This window comes from Budorcas taxicolor, chromosome 1 (assembly GCF_023091745.1).
Source record: "Budorcas taxicolor isolate Tak-1 chromosome 1, Takin1.1, whole genome shotgun sequence".
NCBI classification, from domain to species: Eukaryota; Metazoa; Chordata; class Mammalia; order Artiodactyla; family Bovidae; genus Budorcas; species Budorcas taxicolor.
In genome coordinates this window covers 30,652,508-30,670,195 of record NC_068910.1, presented here as the reverse complement: position 1 = coordinate 30,670,195, position 17,688 = coordinate 30,652,508, and the positions used below count along the sequence as shown (strand labels likewise).

General features: G+C 41.6%; 1 protein-coding gene across 1 annotated transcript; it reads left to right on the top strand.

The window, feature by feature from the left end:
* Nucleotides 1-431: 431 nt before the first annotated feature.
* PROK2 (prokineticin 2) lies at nucleotides 432-12,758 on the top strand. The gene is made up of 4 exons (XM_052648838.1): nucleotides 432-557; nucleotides 3,911-4,036; nucleotides 10,988-11,047; nucleotides 12,654-12,758. Exons 1-4 carry the CDS (start codon nucleotides 459-461, stop codon nucleotides 12,756-12,758), a joined length of 390 nt encoding a protein of 129 aa, XP_052504798.1. The 5' UTR covers nucleotides 432-458.
* The last annotated feature ends 4,930 nt before the right edge of the window (nucleotides 12,759-17,688 follow it).

The following is a 17,688-nucleotide window of genomic DNA, read 5'->3' as shown; positions in this document are numbered from 1 at the left end:
AGCAAATGAGCTGCAAGTTTGCAGCGCTGAGTACGTGGAGCTGGGGAAACCAGGACAGCAGAGGGGGTGTCTGCGACCACAAAAGACGTGCGGGCGCGTGCGGAAGGCAGCAGCGGCGCGAGGCAAGGGGCTAGCCGCGAGCGGGGCGCCGCGCGGGGGGCGCTGCCTGCGTAGCGCCCCGAGTGGGGGCGCCCGGGACTACGGCGACACGTGCGCGGCAGGGACGCGAGCAGTCCCTGCGGCGAGCGGAGCCCGGGCAGGCGGGTGGGCGCGGGGGTGTGCCCGCGCCATGCCCCCCGCGCGTGCGGCCGGCCGGGCGGCTGCGTGAGTCACGGCGGGGCTCGCCTTTATAACCGCCGGCAGCGTCGCGCGAGTGGCCCGCCCGGCGCTCTGCGTTCCGCGCTCCAGCCCGTGCGTCCCCAACGGCCCCCCAACAGCCGCCCAGGCCCGAGGGCGCCATGAGAAGCCCGCGCTGCGCCCGCCTGCTGCTCCTACTGCTGCTGCTGCCGCCGCTGCTGCTCACACCTCCCGCCGGCGACGCCGCGGTCATCACCGGGGTAAGCGGCCGGGGCGCACCTGTCCCCCCGGGATGCGCGCCCTCCTCCTGCCGCGGGGTCGTGGGGGCGGGAGACGGAGTGCGGACCGCCACCGGGAGGCGGGGGCACGGGAGGGTTATCCCGGACCGGGACACCTGCCCCACTCGCCCCCTGGGGCACCGGGAAAAGCGCCCTGATCCCTAGGCAGCGGGCGGCCAGGACATCGGGCGCTCCCTGGAAGAAGTGACCACAGTCGCTCCCCACCACCTTCTCACGCTTGCCTGCCCCTCTGTCCTCGTGTTTGGTCCTTTTTTTCTCGTAAGTTGAAAGAAGTTTCCTTTGGCAGTTTTCTCGAGCACTTTCCCCCGGCTTTTCCAGCCTCTGTCCTTGAAATTTAAGTGCTTTAAAATGCAAAGGGGCAAGACCAGTACCCCCAGATCCTGGGAGACTTAATTCTGCGGTTGAGGAGTTTGCTCGCCAAAGCATCCTCTACAAAATCCCTTTGAAATAACTTGGTTCAAGGTCACGAGTGCACTTTTGAAAAGCAACGTGGGTCCTTTCTTCTGAGTTCCAGCGTTTTTCATTTCCCCCCCGCCAACGTCCTGAGCTTCTCCTTGTAAGTTTTCCGTCTCCTGTTCCTGATAAAGCACCTACAGTGCTTTGGCTTAGTTATGGAGGAGGTGACCCTGCGGATATTTCAGTTGAGAGAGATGGCATCATTTGTGGAAGCAGGAACTAGCTCAGTTCTCTCCTAGGTCCACCAACAATTTTCTTTGTGTGGATCCGAAGGATAACTTTACAGCACAAAATGAAAATGCCTAGTTTATGCCAACAATGCAGAATCGCTACCATTTCCTGACTGTTCAACTCTTCTAAGTCTGAAAGTATTTTACATCCCCATTACATTATTTCAAATATCCAAGTTCACATAATAGGGTTTAAAGAAAAAACTTTTATGTTTGAAATGATAGTACACAGATAATGAAATACCGTTTAAATGTAAGGGAAGTGTCATTGTTTTGAGAAAATTAAGCACTATTGTCCCCATGTGCTTATAGCACATTGAAAGTCCTTGTATTATAACAGTATTTGGTTACAACCAATAGATATTTGGGTTATGGCCAAGAGACACTTAATTAATAAGTATTGTGATATTTATCAGTATGGTTTGTAGAGGTTTTTACAGGTATAGATGTATTTGAATAGCTTTGTCAGTCCATGTGGTTGAAAAAAAGTTTCTAATACATGAGAATTGAAATCTGATTGGTTTTTCCCCATCTTCCCCTGCTGGCTCTTTAAATTTCTCCTAATCCTCTGAGCCCCAAATTCCTTTGTAATATAAGTATCTTTTTGTTCCATTCACAAGACAACACCAGTTGAATAGATTTGCAGTGGGTTAAAGATGAAGGGCATTAAGAAACAGCTGTCTAATTAAAAATATATAAACCTATGCAAGTCTTTGTAAGTATTTCCAAGAACTGAATCTTTTTTGTTACAAAGTGAAATTTTATCACATTGAATGTTTATCTGTTAAAGTTTAAACTGGCCTTATACGATTATATGTGTTGTTTTTCTTGTTGCAAAACAGTGCTAGAAAATAAAAGAATCTTTAAAATTTCTCTAAAACAGCATGGCAATAAAGAAATACAGTTATGTTTCCATGACAGGAACCATCTGGAGTCAAATGAAAAACCTAGTAACTTATCTAGATATGTCATCTCTAGGATGTTTAAAATCCAAGTGATTGATTGAAATTTCAGAGATTTTGGCTGGATTTTGATTGTCTTATTAAAAAAGCTAGTGGGACTTCAGAATTCCTGGTCTTGAGCATCTGTTGAAATAAAATATTGCCTAAAACCTCCACCTTAAATATTTACTTTTTGGGGAGTAGTAATGTGGTTATTTTTGAATTGATTTATATGTCCACATAGATTTGTTAAAACTGTATTGAAAAAGATCATATAGTGAACATCTCATTTATGGAATGTAATGGGTACGTATGTGTGGTTTCTGATGTTCAGATAAAAACTGGAAAAATGGAACTGTTTTTATATTTTCCTATAAATGTCCAAACATCCCAAAATGAAAATTACAGTTTTTATCCAAGACTTGTTTTAAATAGCCCAAGAAAAAATTCTAATGGGGGAAATAAATAACTCTAAAACAATATAGCTGATTACTTTAATAAAAAATAATGAATAAGATCTTGTATCCCCATATATTTGTGTTTTGAGAAGTTATAGCTGTCCCCAAAACTAAGAGCTCTGAAGAAGTATCTTAGTTGTTTGCATTAAATCTGTGCTTAAATTTGTCTAAATTATAGATTTCTTAGCTTCTTACATATATACTATAGGATGTTCTCACCTTAACACTAACAAAACAGATTACTGAACACCATTCAAACAAAGCATCCTATTTATGGATGGTTCTAGGAAAGAACAATAGTTCTTTGGATCTATTTTCATGCAAATAAGTTTACACTTCATTATTTACTTCTGTTTAGTCAAGTGAGGAAATTCCTCCATAGTTGATTCTTTGATTATATGTGTTTACACTTTTTATATTAGGAACAAGTGTCTTGAGTATTCACTATTGATAATTGCATCTGTCACTTGCATTTCTAAATCTGATGGATCTCAGAATAGTTTCATTAATCTTATATTGTACACATATGTATACCCTAAGCCAATAATTTCCTTTTTTGCAAGTTACTCACCTGAGAAAAAAAAAGGGTAACATAAGGCAAAAGTCTTGGTCTGCCCATTCTCAGCCTATGAAATTTCTTTCTTTCAAAAGGAAATGGTGAAAATCAAGTCAGAGGTGTGAGAAATGTCAAATCTCGTGAACCAAAATGCAAATATTTGAAAGAGAAAATGAGTTATACTTTTAAATTTACATCAGTATTTTTACGGATCTGGAGCATTTCATGATAGATTTAGAGACCATTTAAATCTCTTTTTTAAATTGGGCCCACTTTATTCTATAGTTAATAGTTTCAAAATCTTGTGATTTGGTTTATGTATTTCCTTGTGGCCATGTATGGTAAAAGACCAGTATAAACTTCAAGTTCAAAGCTGTTTCATCCATAAAGCACTAGAAAAAGAGAGCTGATTTTTTTTTAAGTGTTGGGGTTTATAATTTTCATATTGTGTGGGCCATTATTTAGGCTTTTTTTTTTTTTTCATCAAGTGGGAAAATCTCTGATTAGATTTTATGGTAAATATGTTCAAATAAATGATTACAGTTTTTTTAAACATGTAAGATTATTAAAATCATAGCTGTGAGATATTATAAGAGCTTCTTTTTTTTACTCCTAATTTTAGCCTGAGTCGTTCTGATTATCTTTATTTATCTGTTTGTTTATTATATTTCAGGCCTGCGACAGGGACCCCCAGTGTGGTGGAGGCATGTGCTGTGCTGTTAGTATCTGGGTTAAGAGCATACGGATTTGCACACCGATGGGCAAAGTGGGAGACAGTTGCCATCCGATGACTCGTAAAGTTAGTATATATGTGTTCTTGTTGGTTCTCTTACATTTCAGTTACTCAACTTGAAGCAAGGCCTCTATGACATGAAATGTGCTAGAAGTTGGAAATCAGAGAAGATGAAGTGGAAAACCTCTTCCATTCTCCTCTCCATCTGAGAGAAGTGTATTCTTACCATCCTTATTTAACTGATCATTCACATATCTTTGTTCTCATGGCGTTAGAAACATTTCATAAAAATAATTTGAAACACTGAATTTTGCTTTACAGTTTAAGGATATAAATATATATTACTTTTGGATGTATGAATATATTTTATATCCTAAAAGACCATTTATGTATATATATTACCATTTATATTATATACATATATGTGTGTGTATATATAAAATACTGTGTATACTTCTTTGCTGAAATCAGAATAGGAAAGCTCTTGAAAATAGTTTTAATGTCAGACCTACTGAAAAGGCAGAAGCACATAAGTTTGTGCTTTGGGTTTGCAGAAAATGATCCATGATGCAATCACTCTTGTATTTGAACTTGAAAGTCCTACATTTTGAGTCTCTCCACAGGATGCAATGTTCACAACCCTGGAGATTCATGATGTTTAGCTTCCCAATTTATTTTACTGTCTAACAGCTCAATATCACAATGACCTAAACACCATTTTTGGAAAGTTATTGACAGGAAGTGGCAGGAGTGAGGCAGGATCAGATGGGGCTGCAGAGGTTGTGTTCTCAGGTGTTGCAGACCCTCCTGTCTGCAGGGGCCAGGGAGCTGTGTGGGACTCCCTGAAGTGGGTGGGTGGCAGGTAGGAGGGAGCAGAGAAGTTTGTGGAGCCTGGAGAATCCGTGTCCTTCAGACACAAAATGTTTGAAACCCGGTATGGGTCCAGCCAAATCCCCCAGGGGTGCCAGGCTGCAGATGCTCTTCTTGTGCCGTCAGTACATCCTCACTTACCAGCAGCTACATGGGGTCCAGGGTGCAGGGGTGGGTAGGGAGCAATATGTGTGTGCGTGAGGGCATGTCCCAGGCCTGGGGGCTTGTTGGAGGGGAGTTCAGTCCTCTGCAGTGTTCTCTCTCTACCCATCACATCCTCTAAAAACAGGTTAAATGTTCTCAAAGCAAACTGAATTCTGCCTTCTGCCTTCTTCTTTTCCCCACGTGTGGCTTAGGGTTTAAAACTGAAATGGAGCCAAGTATCTTTCCCATACTTCACAGTCACAGATAACAGCTAAGGTTTTGACTCTATCTGAATGAAATAAGGAAATAAGTTGGGGTTTCACTCAATGTGCTGCAGTGGGGACCCTGGTTGTTTAGACCCATCTGAAGATGGCCTTGGGCTCTCCTGTGGTTTCCTTGAGAAACACTTCCTGTTGCATTGGTACCACTCCTCACCGTTGTTTGACCGCTTGAGCCGGTGCTGTCGTTTGTAAGCATGATATGCACCTTTTATTCCTGGCCATTTTGGGACAGGAAAGGTTTCAAAACTGTTAGTTGTCTGGTTCTGTGCCAAACCACTAACCCCATTCCCCTTGTGGGGGTAGGGAGGTGAAGCCTGCCCAGCCGCCTTTGGCACTGGTCTCAGTTTTTTTCATCAGCCTTATCCAACACGAGTCGTCTTTTGTCCGTGGGAGTCGCTGTCGCTTCAAAGTTGACTCTTAATTCACTGTTCTTCCAGAATTAGTTGTCTTTGTACATTGTTAGTATAACCTCAGGTACCCCAGCTGGTTTGCTAAAACAAGTCAAGAATGACACATTCTGGGTAACTATTTTTGTACAAATAGCAGTTGCTACTTGCTGTATGCCCTGGTGCACCAGATCCTCGATATGATACTAAATGTTGTGGATGTGTTTCTCATTTAATACAAGTCTGTGAAGTAAGGTTTGGTTTTCTCCCATCCTCTGTACAGCATTCAGCCTCACAGGGGCTCAGTATGTGGCTGAGGTCCCAGGTGATAGGTCAGAGAACAGGCTCTGAGTTTTGCTCTGTCCGTCACTCCACTGGGATCTACTTCAGTGAAAGCTGTGGTCGTGTTTAATTTGAACTTTTTTTCAGTGCAGTTAGCCCAGATGGGTTTGTGTAGGGAAGATGCTCCCTGAGATAGCACATAATAGTCCAGAGTTGAAATCTGCCTCATCCTGTAGTTCTGATGAGGTTTCCAAATATTGAGATATTTTGACAAGAGAACCAGATTCTATTTTCCTGGTTCCTATAGTTTCTAGTTCAGGTTTAGCGCAAAGTCAGTTTTGAAAGAAAACAAAATCATTCTCCTGCCATAAACCCAGGAGCATCTCTGTGCTGTGTTTTTAATCACACTTTTGATAATAAAGTCTAAGATAACAGATTATGGTTTTCATAGTAAAATTAAGTGATAAAAGAACTGAAAGTACTGAAAAAGTAAGATGTTAATGTCAGATCTGACTTACCCCCATTCAGATAACCACTTGAACCATGTTTTTAGACCTCAATATTACAGCTGTTCATATTGGTTATTTTACTGTCTGGAAAATACATTTTCATAATTCATTTCAATAACCTAGTTCTTGTCCCAAAGTTGTTACTTGTTCTGAGTGAAATTAACTTATCCTGATGAAAACCTAGTTCTTCCAGAGTATCTTTCAGCTATATTATATTCAAAGCAACTTAAAAAAAAAAACCCCATTTTAAAATAAATATGTCCTGGTGAGACTCTGCTCTAAAGTTTTACAGTTCATTAGTAGATGGTAAAAATAAAGATGGACACTGTATAAAAGTTCTTTTAAATAGAATGTGTTCATTACCTTCCCCCCTCCATTTTCTTTTTGCTTTCTAAAAAAAAAAAAATAGATTAACTCTTATTGTGGTCACAGAGACTGGTGTATTAGAAGCACAAGACTATGAATAGGTGAGGACTATACCTGCTCTAATTTTAAACTTTCCATTCTAGTTTGGCTTAGACATTAGCCACTGATATTTATTTTGATAAAGTGTACAGTATTTGATGAATGAAATTAAGACCTATAGGTAGAAACTATTGAATTCATTTTACTATTTTGTTTCTGATGTATCAATTAGCAGTTTAGACACTGCTAGGCTACAATTTTGTAATTGTAAAGTTTTTAACTTCACATTTGATCATTCAAAAATACAATAAAATATAAGTCTACTTGAAAGGAATAGGATGCATGCTTTCTAAACACATTTTTAGGTAGATAGTAGTTATAACGTGTATTAATTTTTTTAACAACTCATTTTTAATAATTAAGAGTGCATTATTAAATCACATATCTACTGGGAATACTTTGCTGTTTATTGCCTTCTCCAGTTTAGGAAACACTAGTTTCCATTAGTACCCACGCTTTTATTAACAGAGCTTACAAAGATTAGTCATGTCCATCCTATACTGTTTACTCACGGGCTTTAGAAGTTTAGAAGTTTATGTGATGAGTACTTTAATTCCTTATTATTTTATTAAAATATTAAATTTAATCTATATTTCCTTCAAAAAATTAATCTTATTTTTAAATTTTGCTCCATTTTTTATGTTAACATTTTTTTAGCACTTGCTTTGGTTTTTTATTTTTGTTTTTGAGCTGCACTTTAAAACTTGATTAATCCATTTTCCTTTTCTGAAGAAAATAATTTCCAGTTAACAACAGGACTTCTGAGCCTGGGCTCTTCTGACATTTTAGACGGGATGGCTCTTTGTTGTGGGGGTGGCCCTGGGCATTGTAGGATGTTTACTAGCGTCCCTAGTCTCTACCCGCTAGATACCGTTGCACCTCATCCAAGTTGTGACCTCCAGAATGGCCTCTAAATGTCCCGCCGGGCGTTGCAGGGGGCTGGAATCACGCCAGGTGAGCACCACTGTCTGATGCTTCATTTACTTAGCCTTACAAGACACAGCATAGGAGGTGCCGCATCTTCACCTCTAGGGAACTCATCAGCCACCCAAGCACACAACTTCTTTTGCCTTCATCCACACAGGTGCTGGTGGCTGCCACACAATTGCCAGGATGTGTGTGTGTCGGGGGGCCCTTTGACCCGTAGAAACTACCGCTCTATTTCTTGCATATCTTTTATGCTCCTCTAGTCCCAGAGACTCAAGGTTCCCCAACTCAAGTCCAGTTCCATACAACCAAGGAAGCTGGCCCATCATTCCCTGGTTTTCTTTATTTTTTCTGGGGACACTGTGCAGTGGGAGGCCCAGGTGTGTGTCGGGTCCACTTCCGTCAGCACAGGCCCCAGGTTAACGTGATGCTCACAGGAGGGGAACAGATCAATAATTGTACATTTAGGGTTCTGAGAATATATGTACTGTGTCAAGTTGCTTCAGTCGTGTCCGACTCTTGGTGACATTGTGACTGTGGCCTGCCAGCTTCCTCATTCATGGGATTCTCCAGGCAAGAGTACTGGAGTGGGTTGCCACTTCCTTCTCCAGGGGCTCTTCCCGACCCAGGGGTTGAACCCACATCCCTTACATCTTCTGCACTGGCAGGCAGATTCTTTACCAGTAGTGCCACCTGGGAAACCATGAGCATATGTGCCTATTCCCAAAAGACAAAAAAAAATGACAAGAAACCACACAGTGGCACTCATCAGAGCTATTAAAACCAGAAACTGTGGCAGTGTGGGATTTGTCATTTTTATTTTATGCACTCATACCATTTGACCTTTTTGAACTATGTACTTCTATTGATAAAGTGGTAAGAAAACTGGTTTTAATAAGGAAAAAAATTATTGGGCCAGTGCTTTTTATGTCACGTGACTCAGCTTTTCTTCAAGTATCCCATTGTGCTTCCTTCTTTAACACAGTTGACTCTGTTTTGAGAGATAGCACAAATAATATTTTGGTTTCATATCAGCACTGTTTCTCTTTAAAAATGCTGCAAATGTGTTGGACATCATGCCTTCTCACGAGTGCTGAAGGTTCTGCCTTGGTAACTCCTAGAATTTGCTGATTGGAAATCTGTAGTATTAGAAACATTGGCTTGAGTACATAGTTGATCCTAAAGTAAGCCGTCATGTTGGTACTGAATGATTAGCTCCTTGGCTGTATTTATACGTCTAAAGATGCATCTTCTGTGAACACCTTCTTGTGCATGTGTGACTGTCAAACTGCTACTACGTTTGCCATACATGAATGCAGAAATAGCAGTGAATGGGCCAGTCAAGAAATGGGCAGGTATCTACGGGGTGTTCACCATGTCAGAAATTGCAGTGTGTGCGATTGAGAGGATGTAGATGGAGGAGAAAACTGCTACAGGCTCATCCAGTGTAGAAAAGCTCAGATGAGGGAGGGAGAAACACAGGCTGAATCTTGAAAAAGGATAAAAATAAGAAAAGGGCACCCAGGTATAAAGGGACCTGCCAGTCTAATCACTGTGTTAAATTGAGTTGCAGCAAATCTAGGTTGATGTTTACACAATCATGATGCCCTGGGTAAGAAAAAGAATAATAGACATTTTTGAAGGTTTCACAAAAACACTTGACCTTGAGAATACATTGCCAGGGCCCTTCCTAGACCCTAGAGGGGCCCTACATAGGCAAGAGCCTTTGGTTTCTGAGTTTGGTGACATTGATCAGTGCCAGGCAGAGAGATTTAGGATGAAGGTGGAGCCCCATGACCTGAGAGGATCACCTCTTTACCCCTCAGGGAGGTCACAGACTATGGTGGCATTGGGGTAGAAGACAAGCATTTGACACATATATTTTTGAGTGTGTCCTTTGTACCAGGCTGAACGTTAATGCACTCAAAACTAAAAGATTCTCTTTTGTTCCCAGGGCCTGGAGTCTGGGCCTGGTGGTATTTTGAAGAGGATGGAGATGGGTTTGACTGTGAAATGTTTCTTCTGTGGCTTGATGACCTCGGTCAGGTGTGTTGCTTCACCTCAAGAGGAAGCCACTTAGCTTGTGTCACAGGGAGGCAGAAATCTGGCACCCGGCTTTAACATGGCACTCAGGCATCACGCCTTTCTGTGGCCTGGCCTGTGGCAGGCTGCCAGTGCGAGTTATTTCTCTTTCCTGCTGCTTTTGCTGCTGAGAACGCACATGGCAGGCCCAAGAGTGACCACAGTGTCGAGGTGCACAGAGCATCAGACTGAAGCCTTGAATTTGTAGTAGCTGAAACTGTCTTACTGAGTATCTGTCACTGATATGACACTCCATGTTGGGTAGAGACCTTTCTTGTTTGACTCATCGCTGTATCCTCAGTCCCTAAAACAGGGCCTGACGTGCTGGTGACATGCAGTCAGTGTCTGTTGAACAAATGAATAGGAGACACCTGGTTGGTGTCCTTCATGTGTAACAGTTGGACATGCTTGTTACAGGTAGCACTCACTTTTCCCAGGCTCTTGTTCCTTGCCGCCCATGCTTGCTCCTCTCAACCTCAGCACTGTGGACATTTGAGAACAGGTAACTCTTTGCCATAGGAGGGGTCCCCTGAGTTGTAGGATATTTAGCAACACCCTTGGCCTCTATCCACCAGATGCCCCCTCCCTGCACTGTGACACACAAGAATGGCTCTGGAGATTGCCAGCCGTCTCCAGGGGCAGCATCACCCCAAACTGAAACCCACTGGTTCATGCAGTAGTTTGGGGCTCAGTGAAAGGAATCTCTCAAAATCTCTAGGTCAAGGTCATGAGTTAATTATGTCTCATGTAATTGAGACATAATAACTTGTAATTGTCCAAGCCGTTCCTGCTGCCCTCGTCTCCTCTGATATATTCTCAGGGGCAACAAATGAGCCGGCCTTCCGTGGACCCTTTGATGCACACAGTGACAGAACCATTCTAGCCCGTGTCTGCATGGGACCGATGGCCATGTGCCCCCATATAGACACTGCGTTTAGAGCCTCGACAGCAATGCTCTCGCAAAAGGACAGAGGAACTGGGATGGTCCTGCCTGTTCACCATGTGCCACCCCCACCTGCCTACTCTTCCCTTTGTATTTATTGATCTCAACCATCTCCCTGGCCCTTCCAGAACCATTTTGGAAATGGAAGGCAGGAAAGAAGAAAGAGGAAGAGAAGAAAAAAGAAAAAGGTAAGGAGAACATGAGCATGGTAGCATCCAAAGATAATGCCCACAGTAATTAGCCTTGACCACTGCTGAACACCCATAGAATTGGACCCATCCAATCAGTTCAACCTGAAAACAAGGTTAGAATGGTTCTGCCACTGTCTGCAGACAGCCTTTTGTTCAGCCTTTTGTTTGATGCAGAAAGAAATGATTTCGAAGGCATCTGAAAGATGCATCTCAAGATTTTCTTGTAAGGATAGATCACTTGTGTGGGGCAGCCTCTTTTGGTGGAATAGAATAGGAAATGCGCTAGAATGATACCAAAGGAAGCATTTGAGCTGGGAGGCAGGAAGGATGCATTTCTGTGCCGTGTGTCAACTGTGGAAGGATCCCCTGAAGGCATGAGATTGCAGTAGCTGTCCTCTCTCATATTACCCTCAATCGGGTAATTTGCCATCTCATTTCATTAATAGCAACCACTTGCAGGCCTACAGTTTCTTCCTATCCCTTGCAAAGCAGGCAGATTCTCGAGGGGGCACCATTCCTATGGGAATCTTTGCCTCTAGAAAGCATACATGTTTTGTGAGTCCTTCACTTGCCCCTGGCACAGAGAATGACCACACCAGTTGCTAGTTGACCCTCCTCAACCTAGCTTCACCCAGGTTCGAGCAGGTTCTTAGAAACAGCAACCGAACTGTGCTTGGTTCAGTTCAGTTGAACTGTGCTTGGTTCAAGCTTCACCAAACTGTGCTTGGTTCAAGCTTCACTCAAGTTCAGGTGAAGTCACCGAAGCACCGAACGTCACCCAAGTTCAGGTGAAGTCATCCAAGCACCAAACTTCAGGAAGTCACCCAAGCACCAAACTGTGCTTGGTTCAGTTCGGTTGAACTGTGCTTGGTTCAAGCTTCACCCAGGTTCAAGCAGGTTCTTAGAAACAGCAACTGAACTGTGCTTGGGGTGAGAGCAACCTTTTGCTGCTGGCTCTCCTGCCTGGGGTTTGCTCTGCTGCATTTCTGCAAATTGGGCTGCCTCCTTCCCTGATTTTGTTGGCTTACAGGATCTCAGTTCCCTGACCAGGGATTGAACCCAGGCCACAGCAGTGAAAGCACCAAATCTTAACCACTAGACTGCCAGGGAACTCCCTCACATCTTTGCACAAATCTATGAATTTATACATTTCTCATCATCAGTGAATTTTTATTTGCTTATTGTATGCATGTGGTCGTGCCCATAAAGTTATGTTCTCTTCAAGGAGCTTCAGTAGCAGGACACTCTAAAAAAGAATTGCATGAGAAAAAGTAAAAGACAGTGTAGCTTGCTGATTCAATGCTTGGTCCTTCAGGTCCACTTGCCAGCCAAGCTTCAAATTCTGGATATGTGACCTCAGGCAAGTTCCTAACCTCTCTGTGCCTCCGTCTCTCATCTATCAGATGGATGTGATTAAAGTGTTTGCCGTCTTCACAGAATGGTTGGAAGGCTGTGAAAGGATAATACATGAAAATAGATGCTGTTGTTTGAAGAATAGTTAATATTTAATAAACACTAACTTGTTATTCAAAGAAATTCCTTAAGAATAGTTTTTTTCTTTTTAACATTTCCTGCTCTAACTCAGTTTTCTTTTTTATTTTAGGTTCCGTTTTTTGGGCGGAGAATGCATCACACGTGTCCATGCCTGCCCGGCTTGGCCTGTTCACGGACTTCGTTTAACCGATATACTTGTTTAGCCCGGAAGTAATCACTTTAGAGGAGATGCTTTTAATGTGAACAGCCACACAATGTCTAAAGCCTGTTCACCTGTGATTGTGTCAAACAGATAATATGCCAGAAAGAAATGCTATTGCTTCCTCAGTTCTCTAAGTCACATTTCCCTCTTTGATTTTTAAATGATGTTGTACTTTTTTTTTTTTTGATTGAAAGGGGATTTATATTTTGAATAGAAACATAAAGTGCAGGACATTATGGAACAGTTCTCATTTCCCTGTTTGTGTTTTCATTTGGCTTTTTAAAAAAAATGTCAATAACTCACCCATTTTCACAGAAGTGCAGAGAATACAAATTTGTTATTTTGTTACAGAAATTTTTTTTCCCTAAACATACCCTGCCCCCAGCCCTGCCCCACCACACACACACACACACACACACACACACACACACGGGGTCTCTTTCCTTCATTCCCCAGTGAGTTTTAAGACTCTTATTTTATTGTTTGGCATTTCCCTCCCTGACCCTCTAGCATTTTAAAGTGAGGATCCATATCCTTGAGCTTGCTGGCAGAATTACTGATGAGAATCAAGCTTTTTTGCCTGATACTTAAACAGTGGAAAGAATGTGTAGTTGAACCAGATACCCTAAACTTCTCTTATAGGAAGTAGAGATGGGGCTGCTTCTGAACTTTGACTGAACCTGCTTGTGTAAGTGGGTGCCAGGTCTGCGGTTGACCAGTGTAAGGACAGAGAGAATGGGAAGTCAAATTAATTTAGTCCAGATTTATAGATTTGGGATTTTTTTTAAAAAGACATTTCCAGTACAATATTACATTTATTTCTTTTTCTTTTTATAAAGATTTTGTTTTAACAAAAGTCTCCTAGTTAGAGATGTTCCAGAAAATGTCACTTGAAGAAGATGTATTGATTTTAATCTGGCATAACACTAGTTACCATGTTAAAATCAGTATTAAGTTGTCATTCAAAATTTATCTGTAACCCGAAGGTCTGTTGTGATGGATTGCCTGATCCTGTCATTTGTACATACTACTATTGCTGTGTAAAAATTCTGTATCAGAATGACAGTACTGTATATCATTTGATTTATTTTTAATATTATATCCTTATTTTTGTCACAGTTGTCAGTTTTTATTACAAGCGGATTTCTATATAGTCCATATTAAAAAAATGGGTAAAGACTCCAGAGTTGGTAATATAGCCCTAACAGTGTGTACATTTTCCTTTTACATGCAGGAAAGTTCTGTTTGCATGAGTTTTATGGTAGTACAAAAATAATGTATAAATCAGTGAGGTTTGGGGGAATGAAGGAAAATTATGACATGCATAACTAATCAAAATGGACTCATGACATATCACTGTCTTGATTCAGCAAATAGTAATGGGTGTTGATCATCAGTGGTTAGGCAGGGTGCTAGGTCCTGGCCTGTGGTGATGCCAGTGTAGCCTGGCCTTGAAAAAAACCCAGCAAGTATTGTAAATGGATTCAAATTTGCAAATAAACAACTTCTGAAATGTGTTTAACTGACTAAAGTGGCCATGCCAACCCGCTAACCCACAAAAAATAATTGTTCATTTTATAGTCATTTATTCAGCCGGGACTTACAGTTGCATATTACATATAACTTTTCCCCTGGGGTAAGTTGTGCTGTAAGTGTATTCAATTTTGCTGTACTTAGTACCATACTTGGTCGTAGAAGGATTATTTTTGGTTCAGTTTAGTTTGCATTCAAGAAACATTCCTCAGTGAGTTTGTTGGGGAAAAAAAATAGTCTTCAAGTGGAATTATGGGTAATTTTGCTCAATTTTGCTCAGTGCTGTTTTCACATAATGTTCCACACATCCTTTTTCATAAGTGGTGAAAACTTGATTGGTTCAATCATCTGTTTTCCCCCGGGTTAAAAGACATGTAGCTTTTATAAAAGTTTACTTTTATATATCAACTTAATATTTTAAATCAATACCTAAAAACTGCGTATACACAGCCAAGAGAATATTATGTGAATCAGGTGTAGAAAACTTAGAACTGAACCTACTGACGTACCACCATTCAAAGAAAAACAGAGCTTTGTCGTTTGTTACCTCTCTCGTTGGTTATTATTTTTATTGAGGAGTGTGCTGTTCTATTTGGTTATTACTTTTTAACTTGTTACCAGCACTTATCAAACAGTTGTTGCAAAAAGCTTGTGGTCATGTTCTTTAAAATAATTCTGTGCAAAGCACTCAAAGCCTTGTGCTATAATATAAAGATGGTATGGTGGTGCTGCTTCTTCCAGTCCCTAGGACAAGCTCTCATGGAAGCTGGAACTTCATAGGCCAGAATTTCTAAAAGTAAGGCAAGGTGAGAATTTATGCAAGAAAACCTAAGTCAGCAATCTAGTCTGATACAAATGTTGTGAGTGGATTCCATTCTTTCTAAGGTAGAAATAGATCTTATGGCAGAAGCTACTGACCAAACTCAAATGGATCTTTGGATTTCTTGGCAAAGAAATCCATCGACTTTCATGAAAACTGTTCAGCCTTTTTCTTAAGAGCAGCAGTTTTTAAAAATTTTATTTTAATTGGAGGCTAATTACTTTGCAATATTGTAGTGGGTTTTGCCACACACTGAGATGAATCAGCCATGGGTGTACATGTGTTCCCCATCCTGAACCCCCCTCCCTCCTCCCTCCCCATCCCATCCCTCAGGGTCATCCCAGTGCACCAGCTCTGGGCACCTTGTCTCATGGATCGAACCTGGATTGGCGATCTGTTTCACATATGATAATATACATGTTTCAATGCTATTCTCTCAGATCATCCCACCCTCACCTTCTCCCACAGAGTCCAAAGACTGTTCTATACATCTGTGTCTCTTTTGCTGTCTCGCATATAGGGTCATTGTTACCATCTTTCTAAATTCCATATATATATGTTATTATACGGTATTTGGTGTTTTTTGTTCTGATTTACTTCACTCTATATAATAGGATCTGGCTTCATCCACCTCGTTAGAACTGATGCAAATGTATTCTTTTTAATGGCTGAGTAATATTCCATTGTGTATACATACCACAGCTTTCTTATCCATTCGTCTGCTGATGGACATCTAGGTTGCTTCCATGTCCTGGCTATTATAAACAGTGCCACAATCAATGTTGGGGTACATATGTCTAACTGTAGAAATGTTTGTGCCAGAAGTGTTCCCCTGCAAATCCTCTCATTTAACTGAAGACATCTTCCTTTCCAGCATTCAGTGTAGTGTTTTGTTGGAACTTTAGCAAACCAGACCAGTGATAGATGAAACATATAAACTTTATTCTTCCTTGGTTCTAACATCAGAAATCTCACCCTGGCTCTCTTCTTACTTCATTTTTTAGAAGATTATAAAGTTGGGGGCCATTTCCATGTTAAAAGCAGGATGGTTTTGCTATGCAATGAAGGTTACTGTCTAGAACTGACTAGCAGCCTTTTACGATCTTTCTGTTTCAACCTATTGCGAGTATCTCAGGTAATATCCTCCGAATTAATCTTTCTTTCATTCTTTGGTCCCTTCTGATTTGTTAATCCTCAGCACTCCCTTCTGCATTAAAAAGAATTGCTTTTCTTCTAGTATTTTTTTTAACATGTCCCCAAGATGATAATCTTTAACAGCGTAATCCTTAAAGTGTATTTTCCCCTATGTCCCCCCAACCACTTTCAGAGTATACAGTTCCCCCGGTGAGAGGCACTAATCAGGGTGCTGTTCTTAAGGCACCATTCTCTTTTCCATCATCCACCATCTTTGGAGATTCCGATTTGATGTGTCTTGGATGAGGTCGGGATGTTAGGATTATGTTTTTAAAGGTACTCATTTCCCTCTAAGGTGCACGCATGGCTGAGGGCCACTGACCAAGCAAGCGTAAAGGAATATGTTTCTGTAGAAAAGCCGCTGCGTCACTAATGCTGATTTATGAGATGCCTGTCTAATTAGAAGTCGCACATGTAGTGAAATGTCTTTGTCTTTTCTTGCAGCCCTCAGAGTAGTTATGATCTCCAGACACAAACGAATGCATTTTCTTTTTCCTGTCCACCCCTTCCATATACTGCTTCTAGAGGGAAGTTTGCAGAAGGGTCCCCCTGGAGCAGTTTAATCTCAGTTACATAGATCATTGGAGGAGTCAATTCAAAGTTCCTTAGAGTAAGATTAGGGAAGCAGGCCTGGGTCCAGCCTAGCTGGTCCCTTGGCTTTCCTGCGGACTCTGTGGTGGGGCGTGAGGCCCAAGCTTCTTTCTCTTACTCTGTAAATGCACCCTCCCAGGTGACTCAGCTTTTGAACCTCTAAGCAGACACTCCCCTCTACCTGTCCCACCTCCCCATATATCCCAGGATTCTATTTTACTGGGCCCCTAAATCATCACAATGCTTTAGAAAGTCCAATATTGCAGCAAACTGTAATAGCTCACTCTAGTAAGCATATCAATCAAACAGGTATATCACAGAAGATTGAAAGCAAGAAAGTGAAAAATCGTGGTACGAGCATGATTTCTGATGATAGAATGCACTGGTTTACCTGTAATGTATACATAAAGAGCATGCCTCTTTGTGCCCACAGGGGATTTTCATCCTTAACGAAGCCTGAATTGTCAGCCAGGCAAAACCATGGCCTGATCCTTGGAGTTGCGACTGAGAAGAATATTTCCAGGCATTTTCTTACTGTAACCCAGAGTTTCTCAGCCTTGACGCTTCTGACTTTCTGGGTCAGTTGAGTTTTTGCTGTGGAGCTGTCCAGTGCATTATGGAGTGTTTAGAAGCACCCCTGGTTCCTATCCTACTGGATGACGGTAGTTCCCCTGAGTTGTGACACCCAAAAGTGTCTGGATATCAGCAAATGTCCCCAGGGGTTAGGGGCTGGGGTAAATTGTCTGTGAGAACCATTGGTTTATCCTGAAGATATTTTGTATCTGCTTGTATAAGGTTTTGTTT